Raw genomic sequence first — 24,048 nt, 5'->3', positions numbered from 1 at the left:
TGTCCTGTTATGCCACCTTGCACATGCTTCATGCACTGCCCACCCCCACTGAAGCCTCACTTTCTGGGGTTGTGCAGCTGCAACTTCCAGGTTCAAATAACATCTTTCTAAAACCCAGAAACTGCCACAGCCACTTCTCTGAGAGCAGGGGCATGCATCTGCAGAGGCACCCCTTGGGTTCTACCCAGCCCTGGCCATACCACCGATTATTAGCAGCCTAGGCCAGGAATGGAGAACTTGTGGCCCTGCAGATAGTATTGGACTGCAGCTCCCATCATCCCTCCCATTTGGCTGTGCTGTTTGGGACCAATGGAGTGGGACGCCAACATCTGGAGAGCCACACATAAGCTAGGCACTAAGAATTACCGTAACTTACCAGGAAAAGCTCAACTCAAGCCTGTGCTCTACTTGTTCTGTACTGCTTTTCTTCAGATAGAAAAAAATGTGATTCCTAGCCTACCGTCTGAACTGGTAAGAGTTCACTTTACCTCCATATTCTGCATGTGTAGCATCAAGCCCCTGTCACTCTTCTTGGCAGCTATCTGGTTGAGCTTCCTAAAATTAATCTCTTGGAACTTGCTTGGCTCAAGCTCATATGGCTCACACATGCAGCAGACTGTATCGCTTCAGCTGTCAGATCACTTTGGAATGTGCTTCCTGCCCCCATATAAAATATTCAGCAAGTTAAAAACTAGCACAGCTTGTTGCTCTCTGTTATGCTGCTTTTCAACTTACAGAGAACTGAGAATTCTTCACATAGCAAAGAATTTAGAAATGTGATCCAGCACATACTTATCTACCCGCATCTTCCTGCTGCACACATAGACTAGGCTCCTTTGGGACTTTTGGGAACAGGGAGCTAAATACTGAGTTTAAGCAAATAAAGAGATTTCTTAGAATGCAGAACAAAACCTTAAAATTTAAGCAAAGTTTACGGTAAGAATTCTTATTTGGATGAGGCTGGTGCAATAGCACATACCAGTTGGCAGTCAATACTTTGGAGGGTTTGCTTTCAGGGCTTTCGTTCTTAGCCTTTACTCCCTTGTAGCTTAAATCGTCACTAGAAAAAAAATCTGTGTGAACTGACAGAATATAGGAAGCACGACCATAAACAGTAGTGTATTAGGGTAGCATTGTTGCCAATATATCCATGGTATGGAGAGGAAGAAGAAAAAAAAAATGAAGGCGGCAGCAGATACCTTAAAATTGTGTTGATCAGTCTCTTCTTCTTGCTGAACTTCTTGCAGGAATCCTATTGGATTACATGCATATAGTACCAATGCTGTGTCTTGACCAGAATGCAGATACACCTCCTTAGACCACACATGTATTATTTTACAATAAAAAAAATTCACTCACTTTTCTGCTTGTATTTACAATAAAGGAAGATCCAAGCTTAGGTCATCCATTTTCATCCATCATATTTTGCTTCTTGGGTCCTCATACCTCACTAATTTTGTCTGCCTAATATTAAAAAAAGTTAACCTAGATTCAAAAACCCAGCTATCTCAATCATGGAAACCAATACTTTAAAAATCTGAAGTTATTTTTACCCTTGTACTTAATGACATTACAACTGTGTAAGATGCCTGTCTTTGGACAGCGACATCATGACAAAAATCCTACAAACTAGTTAAGTGTTGGAAATATCATGAACAGTATAGTTCATGATTGCACATATATGTTACACTCACTGCTCCTGCATTAGGATATATGCATAGGAAACTATAGTGAACGCCTGCTTAACCATTGAAATAGATATGTACTCAATCATCCTGTGTAAAGTTTGCCACACATGGGTTTTTTTCAATTGGACACAATTGAAGCAACTCCAACGCAGAAGAGGTTGAGACAGGCCCTGTCTCAGGCCCAATCTCCTTAGCTTACCAATGCCAAATTGAAGAATAGACGTTTCACAAAGAGCTAACTGCAGAATCTGTAGTGTAGCCTGAATTCATTTGCTATCTGTCACAAAGTTAGGGGTGCATCCTGTACAGCTTCCAACAATGAAAACTGTGATTCTGTGCAACCAGTTGTCACATTCACATGTTACATGGAAGCTGTTGCTTGAACCGTATTAGAGCAACAAAACAAAGAAATCATATAAAAATATTCGTTCCCACCTTTTCTGATGTGAATCAAAGGATGCTGTAGCCAATGTGGCAGTTCTAGAGCACTGCACTGATGATAGAATATTCAGAAGAGTTGCATTTGATGCAGCTAAATGATGTCAGGTTTTATCTTCCCTGGAGAAGCTAGACTGGCTCTCTTCCTGTTCTTTTGCCAGCAGGTGAAGATCTTGTTCCAACAGGCTTTTGGGAATTGACTGCTTTCTTAAAAAGGGCTGGTGCAGTACTGTTTTTAATTATTTGTATGTTTTAAACCAATTTTATATATGTGTATAGTTTTATGTCTATGAATGTTTGTTTTTTAATTATTTGTTTATATGTTTTTATGTGATTGTTTTTATCTGTAAGCTGCCTTGAGCCCCAACAGGGGGAAATGCAGGGTATAAATATAATAGCAGCTCAGGCACCGAAGGAAAAAATCCTATCAATTGGAGAACACTCCCACACATAGCTCTGCAACTGGCTTGTTTCCTCCTAAAGGTGACCAATTTCAGTTCCCTGGAGACCCAAACTAAAATAATATGCCCAGTAATCTTAAATCTCTTAATCTTATACTCATATGATGGAAATGCTGCTGGTGCATGTCCATAAGATCCCAACCCGCCACCTGAAGATGAATTCTCTAGCTTTTTCCTGTAGAAACTTACACTTGCCTATTAAGAAACAAGGTGCTTACAAGCTATTTTTGGCACATACGCATTATGTACAAGAGACAGATAATTTTAGTTTGAGTTAATGTATGTGACCCATTATTTGGAATTCATGTCTATCAGACACATGGTGGGTACCGTACAGAACTTCTGACGTTAACTGAGTTTTAGTGAACATGTAAAGACCATATGGCAAGGCACAGAGGCCCTTTGATTTACAATTGCAATTCATTAGACTAGTAATCACGCAGAGGAATGAAGAAGCAATCTTGCTGAGGAAATTAAACAGGTTGCATTTCTAGAAGAAATGGATAGCTTTGCCTGCAGTAATCAGTTATTTTCCTTCCATTTAATCCCTCTTTAGGATCAGATAGCACAGTGGAATGCCTGTTCAGATATTTTAGTGACAAGATCCAGCAGAAGCTGTGGATTTATGTAGTAGCTAAAGAGCATTTCTTCATAGCTTGGAACGCATTCCATTATAATTTTAAGCCCATAAAATGTAAGCTATTTAATGTTAATTTGGTATTTTTCAAACCTAGAACATTAAAGAAGCTCAGTATGACAAGTTTCTTATTTCATGACCACGAACCAATAAACACTCACATCTAGGTTTGTTTACACTAGTTATAATTTTAAAAAACTGTTTACAGGAGGCTATACATGTTCCTTTACTAGAAACAATACCTTTAAGAAAAATGACTAATGCTTTACTCTTTTCAGTTTCAATAGTTATCACCTATTGAAATACTTGTTTATTAAAGAATGTCTTCAACTGAATATTTTACATCTTTTCTGCCGGTCCAATCAATCAACCAGGATCAAGTCTGACATATAAACAGTGTATGGCAAGAAGTCAAAGATTTCACTGAAAAAACCTGTAAACTTCTTACATGCTTTCCAGAAGTTATAAGGCAGCATCCTGCTTGCTTAACAGGGGAGGCCATACTCCACCAATTTACCTTCTGGAAAAGGGCAATTTATGACCAAGTTTCAGGATGCCTTCCCTTCCAGGAGCTTCAACAAATGGCACCATTTTAGAATGGCTTAGTAAGGGCACCCTTAAGAGCAACAAGCAAGTTAGAAAACTGAACATTAAAGGTACCCCCCTGGGAATGAGATAGTGCAGAATGCAATAAGACACAGTACAGCAAAAACAAGAGATTGGAGGTGTTTACTTCTGAAGTCCAGTTTAGATTGTAATCTCCTCCTTCCTATGGGAGGACCTATGTGACATGGCCAAGTAGGGTTAGCCAACTAAGTGAAGGCATGAATTATGATTGGTTGTCGTCTTCCACGTTCAATTAAAAGATGTTCTGCCAATTCCTTCTCTTGGGTAACTGAGCATTGCTGTAAATGTTTTGAGCAATGACAACTTGGGCCAAAAGTCACTGAGAAGTGCAATGTTCATCTTGCAAGAATGGATTTCCCGGAAATCTTTTAGCAACATGAAGTTAACTTCCCTATCCACTGCCAAAAGCGACTCTGAAATCCTGATTCCAGTTCCAATTCCTCTGCTCTGGAGGCATAGCAGTCCCGTTCTGCCTGTCTTACTATATTGGCAAGATTTGTTCTAGGACACTTTTTGAAGACTGTGGAATTCTGTCTGGGAATCTTATATCAAACTCAATAATAAGATCCCCTCGTTGGCTTGGATTCTTGGGGAATGGAAGACCTTCTCCAGGAATTCTTCGCTTCATTCCAGGTTTAATGATGTCCTTGAATACCATTGGTATGTTCCTACCATCTAGTGTTGGTGTGTTCACAGTGCAGCCACATAGAGCCTAAACACAAACACAAGCCAGAGAAGTTAATACCTTTTTCAGTAAATAGTTCCCTCTTGTAATTCCCATTGAACCCAAGTATTTTTAGTGGGCCTATGACAACTGATGAGTTCATGAAGACAGGAGGAAATGCCGACAACTCTTGAGCTAAACATTGAAGCTACATATACAGTCAGCATCCCATAATATTTCACTGTGCCTGAAATCATGCTGCTGCTACTGTATCATGATCTGCTTCCTCAGTGCACTCCCCATGAGGCTCTGATGAAGTATACTCTTAATAGTTTGCCCACAATATAGCAACACTTACTATAATCATGTGTAGTGATGTGTAGGAAATAGATTGGAACATTCTCAATTATTACCCATTTCAAAATCTAGTAATTTAGAAACTTCAGATGGAGTTCAATGTTGTGCTATCATGAACAAACCATCTGTGCAAGAATTACAGCTTGCCTGATGGAATGACCCCCCCACCCACTTCCTCCCCACAAAGCTCTGGGGTTCTCTGAATGCCCCCCCCCCCGGAGCCAATTTCAGAGGCAAGCCCCACTGTACAAATAGAAATCCCTGCCTAGGACTTCTGCTGACAGGGCATGTTCGGTGAATCCAACCCTTTGTTCCCCACTTCATTAATCAGCAACAAGTCAGGAATTTCCACTTACCTCACGGAGGCTGATTTTGGCTGGATATACAATATCAGACCCATCTCTTCTAAAAATGTTATGTGGCTTGTCTTTTAAAACAAATACAATATCAGCTGGAATGTTGTTTGGTGTCTGGTCTCCTTCTTTGGGGAATGTAATCTTTGTTCCTTCTTTCCAGCCACGTTTTACTTCAATCGTTAGAATCTTATCTTCATTGCGTGTGCTTTTCCCATCTGGACTGAGACGTTTATGAGAAATTTTCATTTTCTTGGTGCATCCAGAGTAAATCTCCTCCAAGGATACTCTCAACTCATGAGTGATGGGTGGGTCTTGTTTCTTGCGTATATGTTCAGCGCCCCCACGAGAACGGGAAAAGCCAATGTTACCAAAGTTCTGAAAGCTTGTGAAGGGGTCATCAACATCCATGTCTTCATCGCCATTCCTCTGGACAAAAAAGGTATCAAAAGGATTCCTCCCACCAAAGAATTCTGCAAACATGGCATGAGGATCTCCATGAAAGGTGTATGTGAATGAAGTGCCATTGGGACCTCCTCCTCCACTGCTGCTGGGACCACCTCCCTTTAGTCCTGAAATACATACAAGCACACACAAATTAATCTCTTTCAGCAATTACTGAGCTATGCTCTGTCATGATTTATATTAGGACTCCTAATCTTCAAAACTTCTTCCTCAGTGCCTCTTTTCTGTGATACGAAAATTTACCAAACTCTGAGAACACCACTGGAATTTAATCAATTACGTCTAAGGAAGTCCTGTATCAAAAGCCAAGCACGTGTTAGCAAAGAAATGCCAAGTAAAGATTTTATCAGAACTGTTGCAGCCTTCTTTCTCTCCATTTTCTCAAGTGCAGTGTGTTGAGAACCCTACCATTCAGGAGTAGCTAATGCCGTGTCCTCCACCATGTTATAACTCCCATCACCTCTCAATGTTGGTCATGCTGGTTGGGGCTGATGTGTACTGCTATCCAACAATATCTGGAAGGCCCTACATTGGCTAACCTTCACACTTCGCAGAGATTATAACTGAATCCATGCTGCTACACAAACACAGCACCACTTAGAATGCATTTCACCTTAGCCTGTATAAACAAATAGGTCTTTAACATGACATTAATAAATATTATTGGGAACAGACCTACAAATAAAAACTAACATTGTAAAGAAAAGGTTAGCATGACGAGTATGCTAGAATCTTCTAGCAAGTACTAGAAGACTTTTTGTAGCAAAGGCTCCACCTATCTTAGAAAGCCTGTCATGCAGCCCAATTTATCCTGTCAATACATGTTACCAACAATGTTACAGGAAACTGCTAAGCATTTTACTATGAATGCAGGCAATAGAATACCAAAAAAATTACACAAACCTAATATACTTGTAACTAAATTTAAATACTTCAATCCTATGTGCTACATGCCTTAATAGATCACAAAAGTAACAGTATTGTGTTTAGTTCCTTCTAAAAATAATAAACAATTCAAAAAAAAGCATACTAAGTTGCTGGAAAGCATAAGTTTATTGAAAAACTGTGAGATCCTCAGAAAAGCAATAGAGCTAAATCCTACATAAAGTTGTTTTTGCACTTTCTTCCCTGCCTAAATGATTTCCACTTTGTTTCAAAGTAGGTTTCTCAAACAGGAAGAACCTGAAAGGTAATGGTGGATTTTTAAGGAGTGACCTTAATACTATATGAACAATTCAAAGATGGCAACTCATCTGGCTAGTTTCCAGGACGACAGAGTAAAATAACTTGTTCTTTCTTCTCACCTACTTTTCCCTCCCTTCACCTATCTTGGAAAACCAGTCCTGGTAGATTAGTTGCTGAACAGTCATTCCAAAAGCCACTCTACAGGGAAATGCTTCCTAACAGCGCTAAATGGCAGAGTTGATCAGTTATAAAAGCAGAGATTTTTAGAAGATGTTATCGCTCAAGGGTGGGGCAGGAGGGAGAGAGGAGGAAAGTTACGACGGGGGGGGATGACACTATTTGACTGTACGACTGTACTCTCTGGTATCAAAACAACTTCTGCGGGAGGAAAAAACGCTTAGCTTACGTAAGTGCAAAAAAATAATATTGTAATGATCTCGTCCCATTCAAGGACAATGGCTCGACTGCCCTGTGCTTTTTGTATACCGTATAAAGTATATACACCACACAGTTTCAACTTCAACTTTCCATTTGCTCCAACACATGAAAAACTGTCAGTTTGGCGTTAATCCTGACTCCATGACGCCTCAAAAAGCGGGGCTTATTTTGCATCCCCTCCCCTCTTATTTTGCACTACAAGCAGACCCCCTCCACCTCCTCGCCCATTCTCTTCCCGCATATGAAAGAACAATAAACAGCTAAGAGGCGGTATATACAATACGCAAGACACTCGGGAACCCGGTCTAGAGCAAACGGCTGCGAGCCCGCTGCAGGACTTCGGAGCCGTGTGAACGTGCAGGGGGACCGATTTCGCGCCGGTCCCTAGAGCCCCGCTTCTGCCCTTTCCTCCCAAGCATCCTCTCCCTCCACAACCCCCCAAGCACGCACCCTCCTCGCCGAACTTGTCGAAGATCTCGCGCTTCTTGGGGTCGCTCAGCACGTCGTACGCCTCGGCGATCTCTTTGAAGCGCTCCTCGGCGCCCGGGTCCTTGTTCTTGTCCGGGTGGTAGCGCAGCGCCTGCTTGCGATACGCCTTCTTAATGTCGTCCTCAGTTGCCCCGCGGGTCAGGCCCAAGATCCGGTAATAGTCCTTCCCCATCGCCAGTCGCCCAGTGCCCTCGCTCTCACAGTCACTGGCTCAATTAGCTCTCTCCTCGCTCGGCCGCCCAGGCTTTAGCTCGGCGGCAGCCGCTTCCCCCTCCCTATTTATACGGCGGGCGGAGGAATCTTCCAGAGCTTGCCACAACGTTCTCCGCCCCAAACCCGCCCACCCCTTCTGCCCTCGCCAATCGCGGCCCACAGCCCCTTACGCTCCACCAATGGCAACGGGGTTTGCGTCACACATGGTGGGGAAAGTAACGGTTGCCTAGATCTCGCCCCCCCTCCCCGGCCCTCGGCCTTATTTGCGGAGGTGAAGAGCATTCTCTACAACACCAACGGCTCGCATTCTCCAGAGTTCTGGATGCCGCCGCGGCCGCTCGCCGGGCGCGGACGAATCCGGCGAAGCTGCGGGATGCGCGTTGCCCGCGTCGGGATGAGAAGCTACGGGCCGTCCAATGAAAACGATCCTGCCGAGGCCCCGCCCTCGCTGGTGCGCCATCACCTGCGAGCAGGAACTCCGCCCACAAGCCACGCCCCCGTTTTGTTGTTATCCAAACCAGCCAATCCGCAGAGGGCCCTCATATAACTTATTCAGTGAGAGGGAACCTGTGGCCCTTTATAGATTGTCGGACGCCAGGATTCTGCGTCCCTCGGTCACCGTGGGGCCATTGGTCAGGAATGAGGGCGGCTGGAATCCAAACACACCTAGATGCTGAAGTGAAGGTCCCTTAGGACCTGTAGCCCTGCAGATCCCTTTCTTAAGGTGTCTGGGGGCAGCGATGTTCGTCTTCCCATTTCACAGATTTTTCTAGCATTTTTTAAAAGACTCCAAGGCAAGCAGCGTGTGTGGCTCCTTTTCAGTGGCATCACGCCATCCACTGAGAAGAGTGGTTATCATCCATCACTTCCCCGTCCGTTAATGTGTGGAAATTTGTAATCTGCTCACATAGTCCAGATTGGACACCACTGGTCAGCTGTTGTATTCTATGAGAAGTGAATATTGCTTCCTTCTGCCCTGATAGGTGTGTGCCCTACTCCCTCGTCTCTTCTGTTCCATACGAACATTTTGTGAATTAGTGGTTTTATTTAGTCTGCATTAATACCAGATTATTACACCCCTCTTAAACCTTGATTCAATAGAGGGTATGTCCGTCTCTTCTGCCAGCAGGGCTGCTGAGGTACCTGAGGATAATGCTAAGAGCTTCTCTAAAAACCTGTTCCAGCATAATTCCAGCAGAGCTGTACGTATTACTCTTGCTCCAGAGTTCAGGGCAACTGCTCTCCTTCCAAATATTATTAAGGGCAGGCTACACCAATTCATCCTCTTCTGTAAAAATAGCTTATTGTAATAGTTTCAAAATGGGGTTTCGAATGAACGGATCCCCTGCTATTTGTGGAGCAGTCATCCATTGTCCGCTTAGAATCCCCCCGCCCCGCAACCCCACATTTTAAAATAGTGTTGTGGTGTTACTTATTGCAAAAAGGAGTTGAAATTGACTAGCCAGTTCAGTGAACAGACAACAGATCTAAATCATTAGTATGTATCAGAATCCGAACAGGAGGAAAAAGGCAGGAGATTGCACCTCTTGTATTATGTTGTTAATAAGCACTTAAATAAAAAAGGACAAAAATGTAACTTTGACTTGTTGGCATATGTAATACTTTCTTTGCTGGAACTTTTGTAGTAGCCACAACAATCAATAGGCATACTAAGTTGAAGCTTATTTATGGAATCAAAAGCACTAGTTAGGTCTACAAAGACAGTGAACACATTACTGGATGGCCCATGAACAGTTTTATTTATTGTTAGATTATAAAGAACAAATCTTCAGTCTATGGTGCATTAGTCTTTAAAAAATTCCAGTTATAAATTTTAGAATTGTGAGTGTTAACTTTTAAAAAGATTTCCTGTTCTGTTCTAAAAGATGTATAAGATCATTTTTCTCCTACCAGTGTGCATTCCATGGCACACTGATACCATTGGACTTGAAGACAGGGAAAGGCATGATCAATTTAAGAGGCAGATTATCAGTTTCTGCTCTGTGTTCTATGGTTCAGTGAATAACTTTTGTTCATAAAATAGAGGAAGATGGTATGTAATCCACAATACTGCTCCCCTGTGTGTTTACTCAGAAGTCAATCTCACTATATTCAGTGGGGTTTACTACCCAGTAAGTGCATAGGATTGCAACCTAGTCTTGAACTTGCCTGCTCCTGAAACCCTTTGAACTCTTATTCAGGCCCACGCCCTGACTTCATTCTGAATTAAGGTAGTTACAACAAAGACCAGACAGTAGATCATTATGTTAGGCATGCAGTAATTTTAAAGTGTTGTGTTAGCAATTCCCTACAATGTGAAATTCAGGAGATAATTGCAGGTTAGTGGTTGTTAGATAAATGCAAATTGAAATAACTTCTAACTGCAGAGTAACAGCCCTCATAAGCCTGATAAGAAAGCATTAGCATATGTTACCTCTGGGATGTTCTGCTTTCAGATAAGCATTCTCTCTAGAAGAAGTGGATGATTAAAATTTCGGTACTGAAAAACTCAGAATTTTGGAGAAAACATTCTTTTATGTGTGAGTGTGAATCACAAAAGCGGTTCCTCCGTTTTCTTAGGAACTGCTTTTCAACTTTTTAAAAATTAGTGTTCATAACCATCTTCGTAATCAGGCACAGAACAAAACTAGATGCATTTGCAAGCAGCCACTTCACAACCCGCCTGAAGCATGGGAGGTTATGCAAGATATACAACTCATTTAGCACTCAATTTAATGATAAGAACATCTGTCAAAAGCAGGGTGGGGAACCTCCATGGGGTTTTTAAAAAGCAGAGTCTCCTCTTAAACCTCCTCTAAATACGTCCTTGGTGGCATGACCACAAGATGTAGGAAGTGTTAAGTTCTACTTTTTCCCATCAAGGAGGTCCCAGAGTATGGTTGACATCATGCTTGTTTATCATCACCTTAGATTGTTCCCAGGCTTCCCTGTTGTCCTGCCTCCTGTACAGTGTATATATGTAGCTAATGAATAAGATCATATAAACATCAAATATTAATAATTTCATTATTTTTAAATCTCAAAGTGCAGATTTTATCTGCTGTTCTGCCCTTCAGTATTTCAAAGTGGGCTGTGGGCTTACAGTCTAAAACCAACATAAAGGCTAACACCCTTACTATACTGATAACATTTATTATCTGCTAAGAATATGCTAATGCTTACAAATGCTGATAATGTTTTAATAGTTTTTGGGATGTTATGTGCTGCCCTCTACACCATAATAATATAATAATAATAATAATTTATTATTTATACCCCGCCCATCTGGCTGGGCCTCCCCAGCCACTCTGGGCGGCTTCCATAAAAACCAAAAATACAATAAAATCACACGTTAAAAACTTCCCTGAACAGGGCTGCCTTAAGATGTCTTCTGAATGTCAGGTAGTTGTTTATCACTTTGACATCTGCTGGAAGGGCGTTCCACAGGGCGGCCGCCACTACCGAAAAGGCCCTCTGCCTGGTTCCCTGTAGCTTTGCTTCTCGCAATGAGGGAACTGCCAGAAGGCCCTCGGCGCTGGACCTCAGCGTCCGGGCAGAATGATGGGGGTGGAGACGCTCCTTCAGGTATACTGGACCAACGCCGTTTAGGGCTTTAAAGGTCAGCACCAACACTTTGAATTGTGCTCGGAAACGTACTGGGAGCCAATGTAGGTCTTTCAAGACCGGTGTTATATGGTTTCGGCGGCCGCCCCCAGTCACCAGTCTAGCTGCCGCATTCTGGATTAGTTGTAGTTTCCGAGTCACCTTCAAAGGTAGCCCCACGTAGAGTGCATTGCAGTAGTCCAAGCGGGAGATAACCAGAGCATGCACCACTCTGGCGAGACAGTCCGCAGGCAGATAGGGTCTCAGCCTACGTACCAGATGGAGCTGGTAAACAGCTGCCCTGGACACAGATTTGACCTGTGCCTCCATGGACAGCTGTGAGTCCAAAATGACTCCCAGGCTGCGCACCTGGTCCTTCAGGGGCACAGTTAACCCATTCAGGACCAGGGAATCCTCCACACCTGCCCGCCTCCTGTCCCCCAAAAACAGTACTTCTGTCTTGTCAGGATTCAACCTCAATCTGTTAGCTGCCATCCATCCTCCAACCGCCTCCAGACACTCACGCAGGACCTTCACCGCCTTCACTGGTTCTGATTTAAAAGAGAGGTAGAGCTGGGTATCATCGGCATACTGATGAACACCCAGCCCAAACCTCCTGATGATCTCTCCCAGCGGCTGCATGTAAATGTTGAAAAGCATGGGGGATAGGACAGAACCCTGAGGCACCCCACAAGTGAGAGCCCAGGGGTCTGAACACTCATCCCCCCCCACCACTTTCTGAACACGGCCCAGGAGGAAGGAGCGGAACCACTGTATGACAGTGCCCCCAGCTCCCAGCCCCCCAAGACGGTCCAGAAGGATGCTATGGTCGATGGTATCAAACGCCGCTGAGAGATCCAGCAGAACTAGGAAACAGCTCTCACCTTTGTCCCTAGCCCGCCGGAGATCATCAACCAGTGCGACCAAGGCAGTTTCAGTCCCATGATGAGGCCTGAATCCCGACTGGAAGGGATCCAAATGGTCCGCTTCTTCCAGGCGTGCCTGGAGTTGTTCGGCAACCGCTCGCTCAATCACCTTGCCCAGGAATGGAAGATTTGAGACTGGGCGATAATTGGCCATCATGGCCGCATCTAAAGATGGTTTTTTAAGAAGCGGTTTAATAACCGCATCTTTCAGCGGGTCTGGGAAGGCTCCCTCACGGAGGGAAGCATTCACCACCCCACGAAGCCCATCGCCCAGTCCTTCCCGGCTAGCTTTTATGAGCCAGGATGGGCAAGGATCCAGGAGACAGGTGGTTGATTTCACTCGTCCAAGCAGCCTGTCCACATCCTCGGCGGTAACAGATTGGAATTGATCCCACTCAACTTGACTAGACAGAACTCTAGCACTCTCCCGCCCCGGCCCTGCTCCCACGGTGGAGTCTACTTCTTCCCGAATCTGAGCGATTTTATCTGCAAAAAACTTTGCAAAATTATTGCAGGAGAACATGTGGCCCGTACTGGGCCCCGATGTTGCAGGTGGTTCCGCTAAATTGTGAACCACCTGAAAAAGTCTCCTGCTACTGTTTTCTGCAGATGCAATAGAGGTTAAAAAAAAAACACAACTTGCACACTCCCTATTGTTTATAAAGGAATTATAAGGGGAGACAGGTTGTCACAAATCCAGTAGCCTTGATAAAGTGCTGATAATGTTATTAAAGCTAGGATGATTAAACACAGAAGCCACTTCAGGTGTGTTTCAACAGTGTTAACACGCAAGGAGATCTGTGAAAATGAACAAAAAAAACCCCATTGCCATTCTGGATCTCCTCCTTGAATGGGAGCACTAACCTCTAAAGTAAGGAGCCTCTTGTATTTGTAGAGACTCCTTAAAGATCTGAAGTTTGGGGGGGGGGCAGGAAGAAAATTGGAAGAAAAACAACCATACACACAACTTTCCATTCCCGACCCCCTGGGCCTTCACATCTCTAACCCCATGCATTGTAGAGCACAGGGCTTAGACATGATAGCTAAATCAGACCTCCGTGTTCAGAGGCAGTATATTACTAAATACTATATTTAGTATATTACTAAATAAGAACAAAGAAGTCCTGTGAGTTTCCATAAGGCACCTTGAGTGGACATTGTGGGTAACAGGATGCTGAACTCGATGGGTCTGACTTACCAGGGCTTGTGGCTTTATTTGTTCCTGTGGTTACAACACTCAGATAAAATTTTATTGCTTTTATTGTCTGGAAAGGCACTAAGTAAGTGTGTGTGTGTGTGTGTGTGTGTGTGTGTACTAACCGAAGGCTGAAGAGAATTAAAGGTAAAGGGACCCCTGACCATTAGGTCCAGTTGTGACTGACTCTGGGGTTGCAGCACTCATCTCGCTTTATTGGCCGAGGGAGCCGGCGTACAGCTTCCGGGTCATGTGGCCAGCATAACTAAGCCACTTCTGGCGAACCAGAGCAGCGCACAGAAATGCCATTTACCTTCCCACCAGAGCGGTACCTATTTATCTACTTGCACTTTGACGTGCTTTCGAACTGCTAGGTTGGCAGGAGCAGGGACCGAGCAATGGGAGCTCACCCCGTCGCAGGGATTCGAACCGCCGACCTTCTGATCGGCAAGTCCCAGGCTCTGTGGTTTAACCCACAGCACCACCAGCGTCCCATCACCAAGGCTGAAGAGAATTAAGGGTCAACAAAAGAGAGACTACCCACTGGAGCATATGACCGAGACTGATTTCACAACAAAATACCATAAAACTGTAAGGGACTAATATGAACGCATTGTAACTGGGGCTGAGGGTTAAATAGTCATGGTTAAATACTCTCACACATTCAACCTCAAAGCTCCTGCCTCCAGTCAATTGGAAAGAGGAGAAGAGACCTCATGATGTACAGTTCTTCAGTTTCACTTCTCCCAAATTACAAACAGGCACCTGATCTTCACCAATCCAGGCCAGTCTCTGTTGCTCTCCCTTGCACAGCAAGACCCGTAAATCCTAAATACAGTGGTACCTCGGGTTACATACGCTTCAGGTTACATATGCTTCAGGTTACAGACTCCGCTAACCCAGAAATAGTGCTTCAGGTTAAGAACTTTGCTTCAGGATAAGAACAGAAATCATGCTCCGGCGGCACAGCAGCAGCAGGAGGCCCCATTAGCTAAAGTGGTGCTTCAGTTTAAGAACAGTTTCAGGTTAAGAATGGACCTCCGGAACGAATTAAGTACTTAACCCGAGGTACCACTGTACACTGTTGGCTCTTGGACGAAATGGGAAAGGAAATGTATACCTTCTACTGTTATTCACCCCATCATTATTGACGATTAACCTCTTAAACATTTTGATGGCACATGTGACATAACAGGAAAGTCCAGAAGAAGACATCTTTTCAACTGATTGCATGCTATAGCAAACATGAGAAGGAATTGTCAAGGAGAAAAATAAATGATTTTGTAAAAAAAAACCAGCCAGAAACCACAACAAAAATACCCACCCAGACCCTGAACAGAATAGGATGAGCTAAAAGATAAATAAGCATGAATTGAATGACATTCAAGATGTGTACTTGGCACTTTGCCTGATAGATGTAAAGGAGAAGAAACATAAATTGGAAATTCGGTAGAGCATCAGAGCATCCAAGGTTCTAATACCATTATTATGAGAACCGAGATCCTTTCCAAAAGGGAGAGGTTTAAAATATAGAAAGTGCGAATTATTAGTGTGAATCACAGCATCCAGCTGTGCCCTGTTTATGTCACCAACTCTGGCTGCTGCCAGTATAAGTGAAAACAATTTCTAACTAAAAGGTCTTCAGCATGATAGAAGGCTGATAAAAGGAACACAGAGCAACTCCTTTCTCTTATGACATGACAGGTGTTTTTAGAGTAGCGCTAGGGACCACAACATAGCATCATTTTACTTTTAAGCAATTAAAGGTAAGGATTCACATGTTAAGTTGGATTATGGGAACTCCGGAGTCTATCCAGTCTTCCATTGGTTTGCTTCCCAGGTTCTCTTGGATATCACTCATAATTGCTTAAAAAGCTTCTCCAACTTAGTGCAGTTGGAGCAAGGATTGATGTGCAATGGAATGTTCTCCCACTCTCCTCCCAAATCTTATTTGGGGTTTTCCAAACCCTTCAGAGAAGATTTGGGCATGCAGCATGCATGGAGGAAGAGAGGGGAGAAGAGTGGGAAACGTTTTGTTGCCCAAGCATAAATCATCGCTTTGATGCAATAAGTTAGTTAGAAACCACATGGTGTCCAAAACATAAAATGTGTAAGCTCACAGCTGAGTATCGGAATTAGTTTGTTGCATAAGAATGAAGGAGTTATTTCTGTTTTACTTTGTTTTTATTGCATCCCTAAATATACCGCATACAAACGTTGAGTGTGGTGATCTCCTAAGCGGCAGGCACTTCCAGATGGTCACTACTTTGGGGTGGGATTTAATCACATGCCTGCAAATTCAAGTTGCAAAATTGTAATTCACTATAAGTTCTTGCAATAATGAAAGTGATGAGGAAATGCAGTGGAAATTGTGGAGCAACACTTGCTTTGCCCTAACTTTGCCCGGCCAACCTGCAAACAAATCAGAATGAATGCTCAATAATCAGGTTGTCTGGGAACGCCTAGTGTTATCAAAACAGTCTATTATTTTTCTGAGCGCTGCAATGGCCAGCTTCTTTGTTTCCTTACATCCTAGTGAACCTCAGTGTTGAATGACACTCCATGGTTTCTTTCCCTGCATCATCTTTTTTAATAACATGGAACACTTCGGGGGGGTGTGTGTGTGTTTGCGTTTGCAGAGTGGGGGTAGAAAAGCAGCAGGAGAGGGGTTTGAAATGAACAATTAAATACTGTAGTTTATCTCTCCATTTCATCTCTTCTGTTCATTCACTTGTGACATTTCTGACCCTGTGATCAGTGTAGCATTAGCCAATTCAAATTGTGCAACCTCTGTTCTGAGTGAAGGACTGAATCAGTTGTTGAGACTTTTCATTAAAGTATTTGCATGATTCCCATTAACAATGAAAAATGAAAACTTGTGTTTATTACCTAGCCTTGGGTATAGATTTTACTTGAAAAAGGGTTCTGAGTAGGCATAGGCACAAAGAATTGAACTGATCTTTCCACTCACGGAATACAAGCTTTTAAAATATCACTAGGCTAGAAAAAGGAGGCTATTTTTAAAAACCAGTGAAATCCGGCAACAAACTAGGCATTTTGTGATTACAGTGATTTCACTACAACAAATAGAGTAATTTTGCTAGGACTCTGAGATTCTGCAACCTCTGAGTCCTCTGAGAAGTTAAGAGAGAAGCCAGGAGTTAAAGGAAATGGTCACAACAATAGTCACAACTCATAACAAGGATGATGATAAATAATGACAGGGATCTAACCCATGTCCATCCTGTGACCTGTTCACGTTGTCCTAAGAAGCTAGTATTAAGAAGAGATAAGGGCTAAACTACATGTGATGTTTGTCGTGTTGTTGACTTTAAAAAGATAAATGGGCTGGGGGTGGCAACTGAGCTGAATCAGGACCCTTCATCCCTGCTGTGCTCCCGATTGAAATGGCCCATCATACCTACTGAAAGCTACCATTGGTGTCAGTAGGTGCTTTATTCCCATTCAGAGTAGTGTACATGGAATGGAAATCCAGTTGGGACCATGGTGGAGAGGAGACTACAGTGGTACCTCGGGATGTGAAAGGAATCCGTTCCGGAGCCCCGTTCCCATCCTGAACAGAATGTAAGACGCGTCTGCGTGTCTGCGCGTGCACGGCTTGTGTTTCGCCGCTTCCGTGCATTCGTGTGATGTCATTTTGACCGTCTGCGCATGCGCGAACGGCGAAACCCAGAAGTAATGCATTCCGTTACTTCCGGGTCGCCGCCGAGCGCAACCCGAAAATACTTATCCTGAAGTGTATTTATCCCGAGGTATGACTGTATAGCAGTATGGCTCCCTTCCCCCCAGCCATGGGCCTGATCTGACTTGGGCCCACCCACCCTGGCTATTTCTTTTTTAAAACATCAACTTTGCAAGGGCAAAATATAAGAAAAGTGTCCCAATGGACTCTGGACTCCATTGGAATCAAGTTCATCCCTTCCTCTACTTCTTTTAGACAGTTGTTTTGGATGCTACTGGGTATAAATGGATAAGAGGCCTGCTAAAGCAGCCTTTGATGTGCACATAGATTACCTAGAAGAAGTATAACTAGCTGGCCTCTTTCTGAAGGATAGTTCAGTCTTTATGAGATGTGTCACAGGATGGGAGCTGCTGCCAGCTCATTCAGCAAGGTGTGAGAGGGTGAAACTGAGTTTAGTAACCCACAGGTAGTTATCTCCACCCTTGAGTCTCCCTCAGCCAATACTGTTGGTTCGTGTGGTTCCATGGTTAGGATGGCACACATACTAGCATATGATAGGAGGAAGAAGAAAAAGACTTGTCCGATTTTTAAATTTTTAAGTAGGGTTTGAGAATAAGCCAGGATCTGAAACCATCTTGATTCTGGCTTGTTCTCCAGTAGTTTAAATATACTATGGTTCCCTGAGTTCAAACGTACCAAGGAACTGTGATTAGTTTAAAATTTTCCACTTTCTTTACAGGGAAAAAGGAGGGACAGGAAAAAAGGAGGGGCAGTGTATGGGTTCAAGGCTTGTGGAAACTCCTTAACTAGCAGAATACCATGATTTCCAGGTACAGTGGTACCTTGAGTTACAAATGTCTCAGGTTACAAACGCTTCAGGTTACAAACTCCACTAACCTGGAAGAGTTACCTTGAGTTGAGAACTTTGCCCCAGGATGAGAATGGAAATCGTGTGCCAGCGGCGCAGTGGCAGCAAGAGGCCCCATTAGCAAAAGCATGCCTCTAGTTAAGAACAGTTTCAAGTTAAGAACGGACCTCCAGAACAAATTAAGTTCATAACTAGAGGTACCACTGTATGTGTGAAGCAGCTCCTATTCTAAGTGTGACTGGTTTTATTTATGTCACAGAAGATCTGACACAGCAGTAGCTCAAACAGCAGGCAAAGGACATTGTCCTGGTACTAAGTATGGCTCAAATCCTAATTTCAAGGGAGTTACTTTTACTACTCAATTTCTTGCCAGAATCTTGCATTAGGAAACCTTGTGCCTAGGGATGATGGGGAACAGTTGGCCATCAAGTTGTTGCTGGACTACAACTCCCAACATCCCTGACTATGCTTGCTGGGACTGATGCCAGCCGGAGTCCAACAACATTTTGAGGACCGCAGGTTCCCCAGACCAGCCCTTCAACAAAATTTACACCAGAAAGCTATTGTTAGGACTTTAAGAATACAGTCAAACCTCGGTTGTCAAACATTATCTGTTCCAGCAGTCCGTTTGGCTTCCAAAACGTTTGACAACCAAGGCACGGCTTCTGATTGGTTGCAGGAGCTTCCTGCACTCAAGCCATGTCAGATGTTCAGCTTCCAAAAAACATTAGAAAACCAGAGCGTTTACTTCCAAGGTATGACTGTACTTCCACTTTATTTATATTTTGGGGGGGAATCTCCTACATTTTCTCATTGCAAAGTCTTTGATCAGATCCTCAAAACTAATTTATGTAACACATCAGCTTCCATACTTAGTAGAGACAAGGCATCAGATCTGCCTTGTTGCATAGTTGTTCTGTTGGGATTTTTTAATATACTTCAACTAAGAGAATGAACACTCAGCTGACCAATGTGTGACCATTAATGTTAAAAATCCAGCAATGGGAAATATCTGTGGTGCCCCCCTTCCCTTGACACACTAAGCACATGTTTATTTTGTTTAATGGTTAATCCAGCCCTGGTTGCTGGTGCTGGGATTGGTCCAACCAAAGGGCTATGGCACAACTAGGGGGCAAAAAAGGAAGTGAGGAGGAGCACTGGGCAAAGCTGTAGCTCCCAGCCCACAGTACAGTGGTAACTCAGGTTACAGACGCTTCAGGTTACAGACTCCGCTAACCCAGAAATAGTACTTCGGGTTAAGAACTTTGCTTCAGAATGAGAACAGAAATCATGCGGTGGCAGCAGCAGCGGGAGGCCCCATTAGCTAAAGTGGTACCTCAGGTTAAGAACAGTTTCAGGTTAAGAACGGACCTCCAGAACGAATTAAGTTCTTAACCCAAGGTACCACTGTATTGACATGCACTGCTAGCATGTGTTGATGTCTGGATTGTTCTAAATATGATTTTGCTTCTGGCTTTGGATTTCAAATTCCATTTTTAGGAATGTGTTCAGTTAATGGGACAGGGTTTGGGGGTTCTCTTTAGTTTTAGGAGGGAATGAGGTTAAGTGTGTCAATGCGAAATCTTTGTTGTGTCTGTGCTGGGGTCTTAATTCGAGTCATTGCACTGCTAAACTTGTGCTGAGCTCTTTCAATTGATTTCCCCCCATCTGACCTTCGGTGAGTCCCTTGGCCTCTTTGTGAATCAGGTTTCCTCATATGTGAGCTGATGACTGCGGAAGAGCTGAGAGGAAGGATTAAAAGTGGAGTGTTTAAATACTGAAAACCTATTAGAGTGAGTCAGTTGGGTGTGGTGCTGGGAGTGACGCAGAGGAAAGCACACAAGGATTGTCCAGCTCACTAGGTTAGTAATTTAATTTAAAAACCAAGGCTGCATTGCATGTACAAACTTGCAATGTGCAGACTTGTTAGCAATACCTATACGTTAGGGCGTGTCATTTTAGGGGGTGAAACTTTTTTTTTTTTTGCAAATTTCTTCCCCGAGGGGGTCTTAAAAAAGTGTTTTTTGGGTGTCAGGAATCCAAATCTGTCATTATTTACATCTGGCTTAGTAAGTCTATGTTTGATGGAAATACACATAAACTGCTTTTGGAAAACCAAATAATTTTAATTTTACCTACTGAAAATGGCAGGTAATGCTAAATAATAATAATACTGTTATTAGAAAAAACTGCTTCTTTGTCTCTTATGGGGTATCCAAGAGCCTGTATAGAGTCCTTATGTAGGTCTTCTATCAGTAGGAGAAAATAAAAGAGGCCACTGAGAATATTGAGAAGCAAAGCAGCTAGTAAGCATGATCTTTATTAAACTGTTGCAACAGAGTCCCCCGCTTACCCCACGCAAGGAGGGAGGAGAGGAAACCAGAACAATGGTGTCCAAGCTCTTATACATGCAGACATTTGAAATTGCCTCCCCTGTAGCTCAAGACCACCCCTCAAAACATCATACATACATCACAGAAAGATTTAGTGTGTTGCTTCTCTCCTGTCTGCCAGGATACGTATTTTTCGCTCTATAGGACGCACCATAGGACACACCTTGTTTTAGAGGGGAAGAACTAGGAGAAAAAATTCTCCCCCTCTCTGCGCAGTGCCCCTTTAGCGAAGCGGCAGGAGAAACGGAGCCCCTTCCATTTCTCCTCCCGCTTAGCTGAAGGGGTGCTGTGCAGCTCTCCCTCTCCCACATTGCCTTCGCCTTCAGTGAAGGCAACCCGAAGCCTCAGGAGTGCGGCGGAAGTGCTCCCACTGCGCTTTGGAGGCTTCGCATTGCTATCGCTGAAGCCAAGGAGCCTGCATTCGCTCCATAAGACGCACACACATTTCCCCGTAATTTTTGGAGGGGGAAATGTGCGTCTTATAGAGCGAAAAATACGGTACCTGATAACGCCTTATCTCAGGCATGTCCAACTCCTAAGAGACTGTGATCTACTCCCAGTATAAAAAACTGGCAGTGATTTACCCGTTGTCATTGGAGGGAAGAGGAGCATGTGTGGGGTGGGTGGATTGCCCAGAGTTGTTGAGCTTTTGGGGGGGACGATTGCACAGGTTTTTTTAGCTTTCCCCCCACAACTTTTTGTACACGATAAGGATCCCGTGATCTACCAGGATCAGCCACAGGGATCTACTGGTAGATAACGATCTACTGGTTGGACATCCCTGCCTTATCTGATTGCCTTTTCTGGGTAGCCTGGCCATTCCTTTGAAATGGTAAATACTTAGTTCATGAATCTCTCACTCATATTAATAGTATGCTCAGCTTAACAGATACTTGCCAGACTGTATTTACAGGGAGGCATAGGCCCCTACAGTCCAAAGACAATTGGAAAGCTTTTCCCATTTCCTTCCTCCTTACAGAGAAATATTTGAGGTCAATTTGGGAAAGTAAAAAAGCTTCAGGATTATTCTCCTGTACTATTTCAGCCATGTGGTTTATATACTTATTTATGTGTTTGCCTTGTACATTTATGAACATTTATTATATATATTTATTATATATATATATAAGACCTTAGAATTCCTATAAAATTAATAATATTATTATTAACATATAGCTCTGAATACTTGGCAATCATTTTTCATTATTTCTATGAATTTTTCACACATTTTACTTACCAAGCCAAACTAAATTATATTAATTTAACCAAAATATAGTTTGAATTCCCAAGTCATCTTACAACTTTTTAGCACCCCTCATTTTGGGAATTCGAAAGTTGAAAAATTCAAAGAGCCCTAGTGGCCCGTGCCAGCTAATATTTTGGCATTCATGTGCTGCAACTAGTCGCAGGTCTCCAACCTAAAGTACTGTACATATTTAATTTTATATCAGTAGAGCCCTGGATAGGCAGGGCTGTCGGTGAACAGCAGGTGGAGCACTTCAACTAGTAGCAGTAACACTGATTATTCAGTTTGGAGGTCTTGTAGAATCTCTTATCACCACCAGCAACTAGGACTTCCTTATGATAGAAGTACCGTAGAAGTGTCAATGGTGCAGTTATAGGCATGTACAGAATTAGGGCCCCCTGTGGCTGAGAGCCCCCCCAAAGTTATTAGTATACATTGTTAACTGAGAGCATACATTTGCAACCTGACTACAAACAATGAATGGCCAGCAACTTAGTACATTGTGTTGAATATGTGCAGTTTCAACTTTGTGCGGTTGAAGGCTGGCCAGTTCAAATTACACAAATTAAATGGAGAACTCTTTTTGTGCAGGGTTTTCTTGGTGTGGAAAGAGTATTTAAGCTATCAGACTTGTTTACTAGACTCTACGAGACTCTTGCAAGATCTCAGACAGCCCCAGCCACTAACTGGTACTGCATTTACAGAGAAATCATCATTTTAGGGGGACGATATGAAGTTTATAGGGAACCTTCCAGTGTGTAATGAATAGAATGGCGGTTGTCTTCCGTATCATGGTCTGCAAGATAACGGAGCTTTAATGACACTGTCGGTGTGAAGACAGATTTAGGTACCTCAGCAGCACTGGAGCTGATGTACAATAATGCAGTGGCCAGAGCTGGGATGAGGAACCTTTGGTCCTCCAGATGTTGCTGGACTAGAATGCCCATCATTCCTCATGAATGGCCATTCTGGTTAGGACTTATGAGAGCTGAAGTCCAACAACTACTGGAGTGCCAAAAGCAGAGCCGACTCAGCTATTAGGTAGACTGAGGCAGCTGCCTCAGGCAGCTGAAGCCCCCAAGGCAGCAGCCTCCACTGCCAATGCTGAAGCGGCACCAGTATTAGCTGAAATTATATAAAAAATTGCTCAATATCTTGTGGCGCGTACAAGATCTCATGTAATTTTGGTGATATCTCACCTTACGTTAGTGCCAGTGCAAGCACTGCTTCTCTGCCAGTGGTAGAAGTGGTTGCGGAGGCAGTAGGTATGATGGCAACAGTGACAGAGCAGGGAAGGTGGCCCAAAGTTATCCTTGCTTGGGACTGGGAGAGCTGAGTTCAAATTCGAGCACAACTAAAAAAAACCCTCATTGGATGATGATCCTGGGCCACTCAACATTTCCTAGCATAAGTTGCTCACAGGGTTTTTGTAAGGAAAAAGTGGAATAACGTCCCATGTATGCCTCCCTGACTTCATCAGAGAAGGCTGGGATGCAAATGTGATTAATACAAAATGGAAGTTCATAGGGTAGCTGGTGTCTATAATGGAATTCCTGCTGCTTTGACCTCAAACAGAAGCTATGATAGTCTTCACTGCCTTTTGTTAGCTGCCTTTTATTGCAGAGAATGCTGCAATTTAGTAACAGACAAGTAACGGCTGAGTAGCGAATTGTGTAAAATCACAGTGGATTCCATTGATGAGCAAATGTGCTGGCATGTTTAGAGCCAACTTTCTGTGTTGGTGTGCCAGGAGGAGATCCTAGGCAATGACTCATTAATATATTTTTACCCTCATTTTGTGGGAGAATGTGGTAAGAAGGTAACATCCTTGGCAAATAATTAAATGCGTGATTCATTAAAAAGATTAAAGGGGTCACACAAAAAACTATAAGTCTGCACCAAGCCTCTCAAGCTATTAAATGTCTGAACAGTACCATAAGTTGTGTGAAAGAAGCCTCTGGCCTTGGATGTCAATGAACCTATTCTCCCTCTCAAATTATTGTGTGTGTGTGTGTGTGTGTGTGTTTAGTTCAGGCAGGAGTGAATCCAGTTCTTAGCTACATGACGAACAAAGAGAAAGTATAAGTAATGCAGTGTGT

General features: G+C 43.3%; 1 protein-coding gene across 2 annotated transcripts in view; it reads right to left on the bottom strand.

The window, feature by feature from the left end:
- Positions 1 to 3,934: 3,934 nt before the first annotated feature.
- The window catches only part of DNAJB1 (DnaJ heat shock protein family (Hsp40) member B1), a 38,673-nt gene continuing 18,559 nt past the window's right edge, over positions 3,935 to 24,048 (bottom strand). Inside the window, exons 1-3 of one of the 2 annotated variants that reach the window (XM_028717274.2) lie at positions 7,764 to 8,111; positions 5,229 to 5,797; positions 3,935 to 4,563 (exon numbers count right to left, since the gene is read on the bottom strand). In XM_028717274.2, the coding sequence (XP_028573107.1) occupies positions 4,333 to 4,563; positions 5,229 to 5,797; positions 7,764 to 7,974 (1,011 nt within the window). In that variant the 5' untranslated portion in view covers positions 7,975 to 8,111 and the 3' untranslated portion in view covers positions 3,935 to 4,332. Of the gene's footprint in view, positions 4,564 to 5,228; positions 5,798 to 7,763; positions 8,112 to 24,048 lie in introns of those variants that run through there. The other variant, XM_077924358.1, reaches the window with a different exon arrangement.

This window comes from Podarcis muralis, chromosome 2 (genome assembly GCF_964188315.1).
Source record: "Podarcis muralis chromosome 2, rPodMur119.hap1.1, whole genome shotgun sequence".
Classification (NCBI taxonomy): domain Eukaryota; kingdom Metazoa; phylum Chordata; class Lepidosauria; order Squamata; family Lacertidae; genus Podarcis; species Podarcis muralis.
Note: the sequence above shows the minus strand (reverse complement) of the source record. Positions and strands in the feature narration are given on the sequence as shown.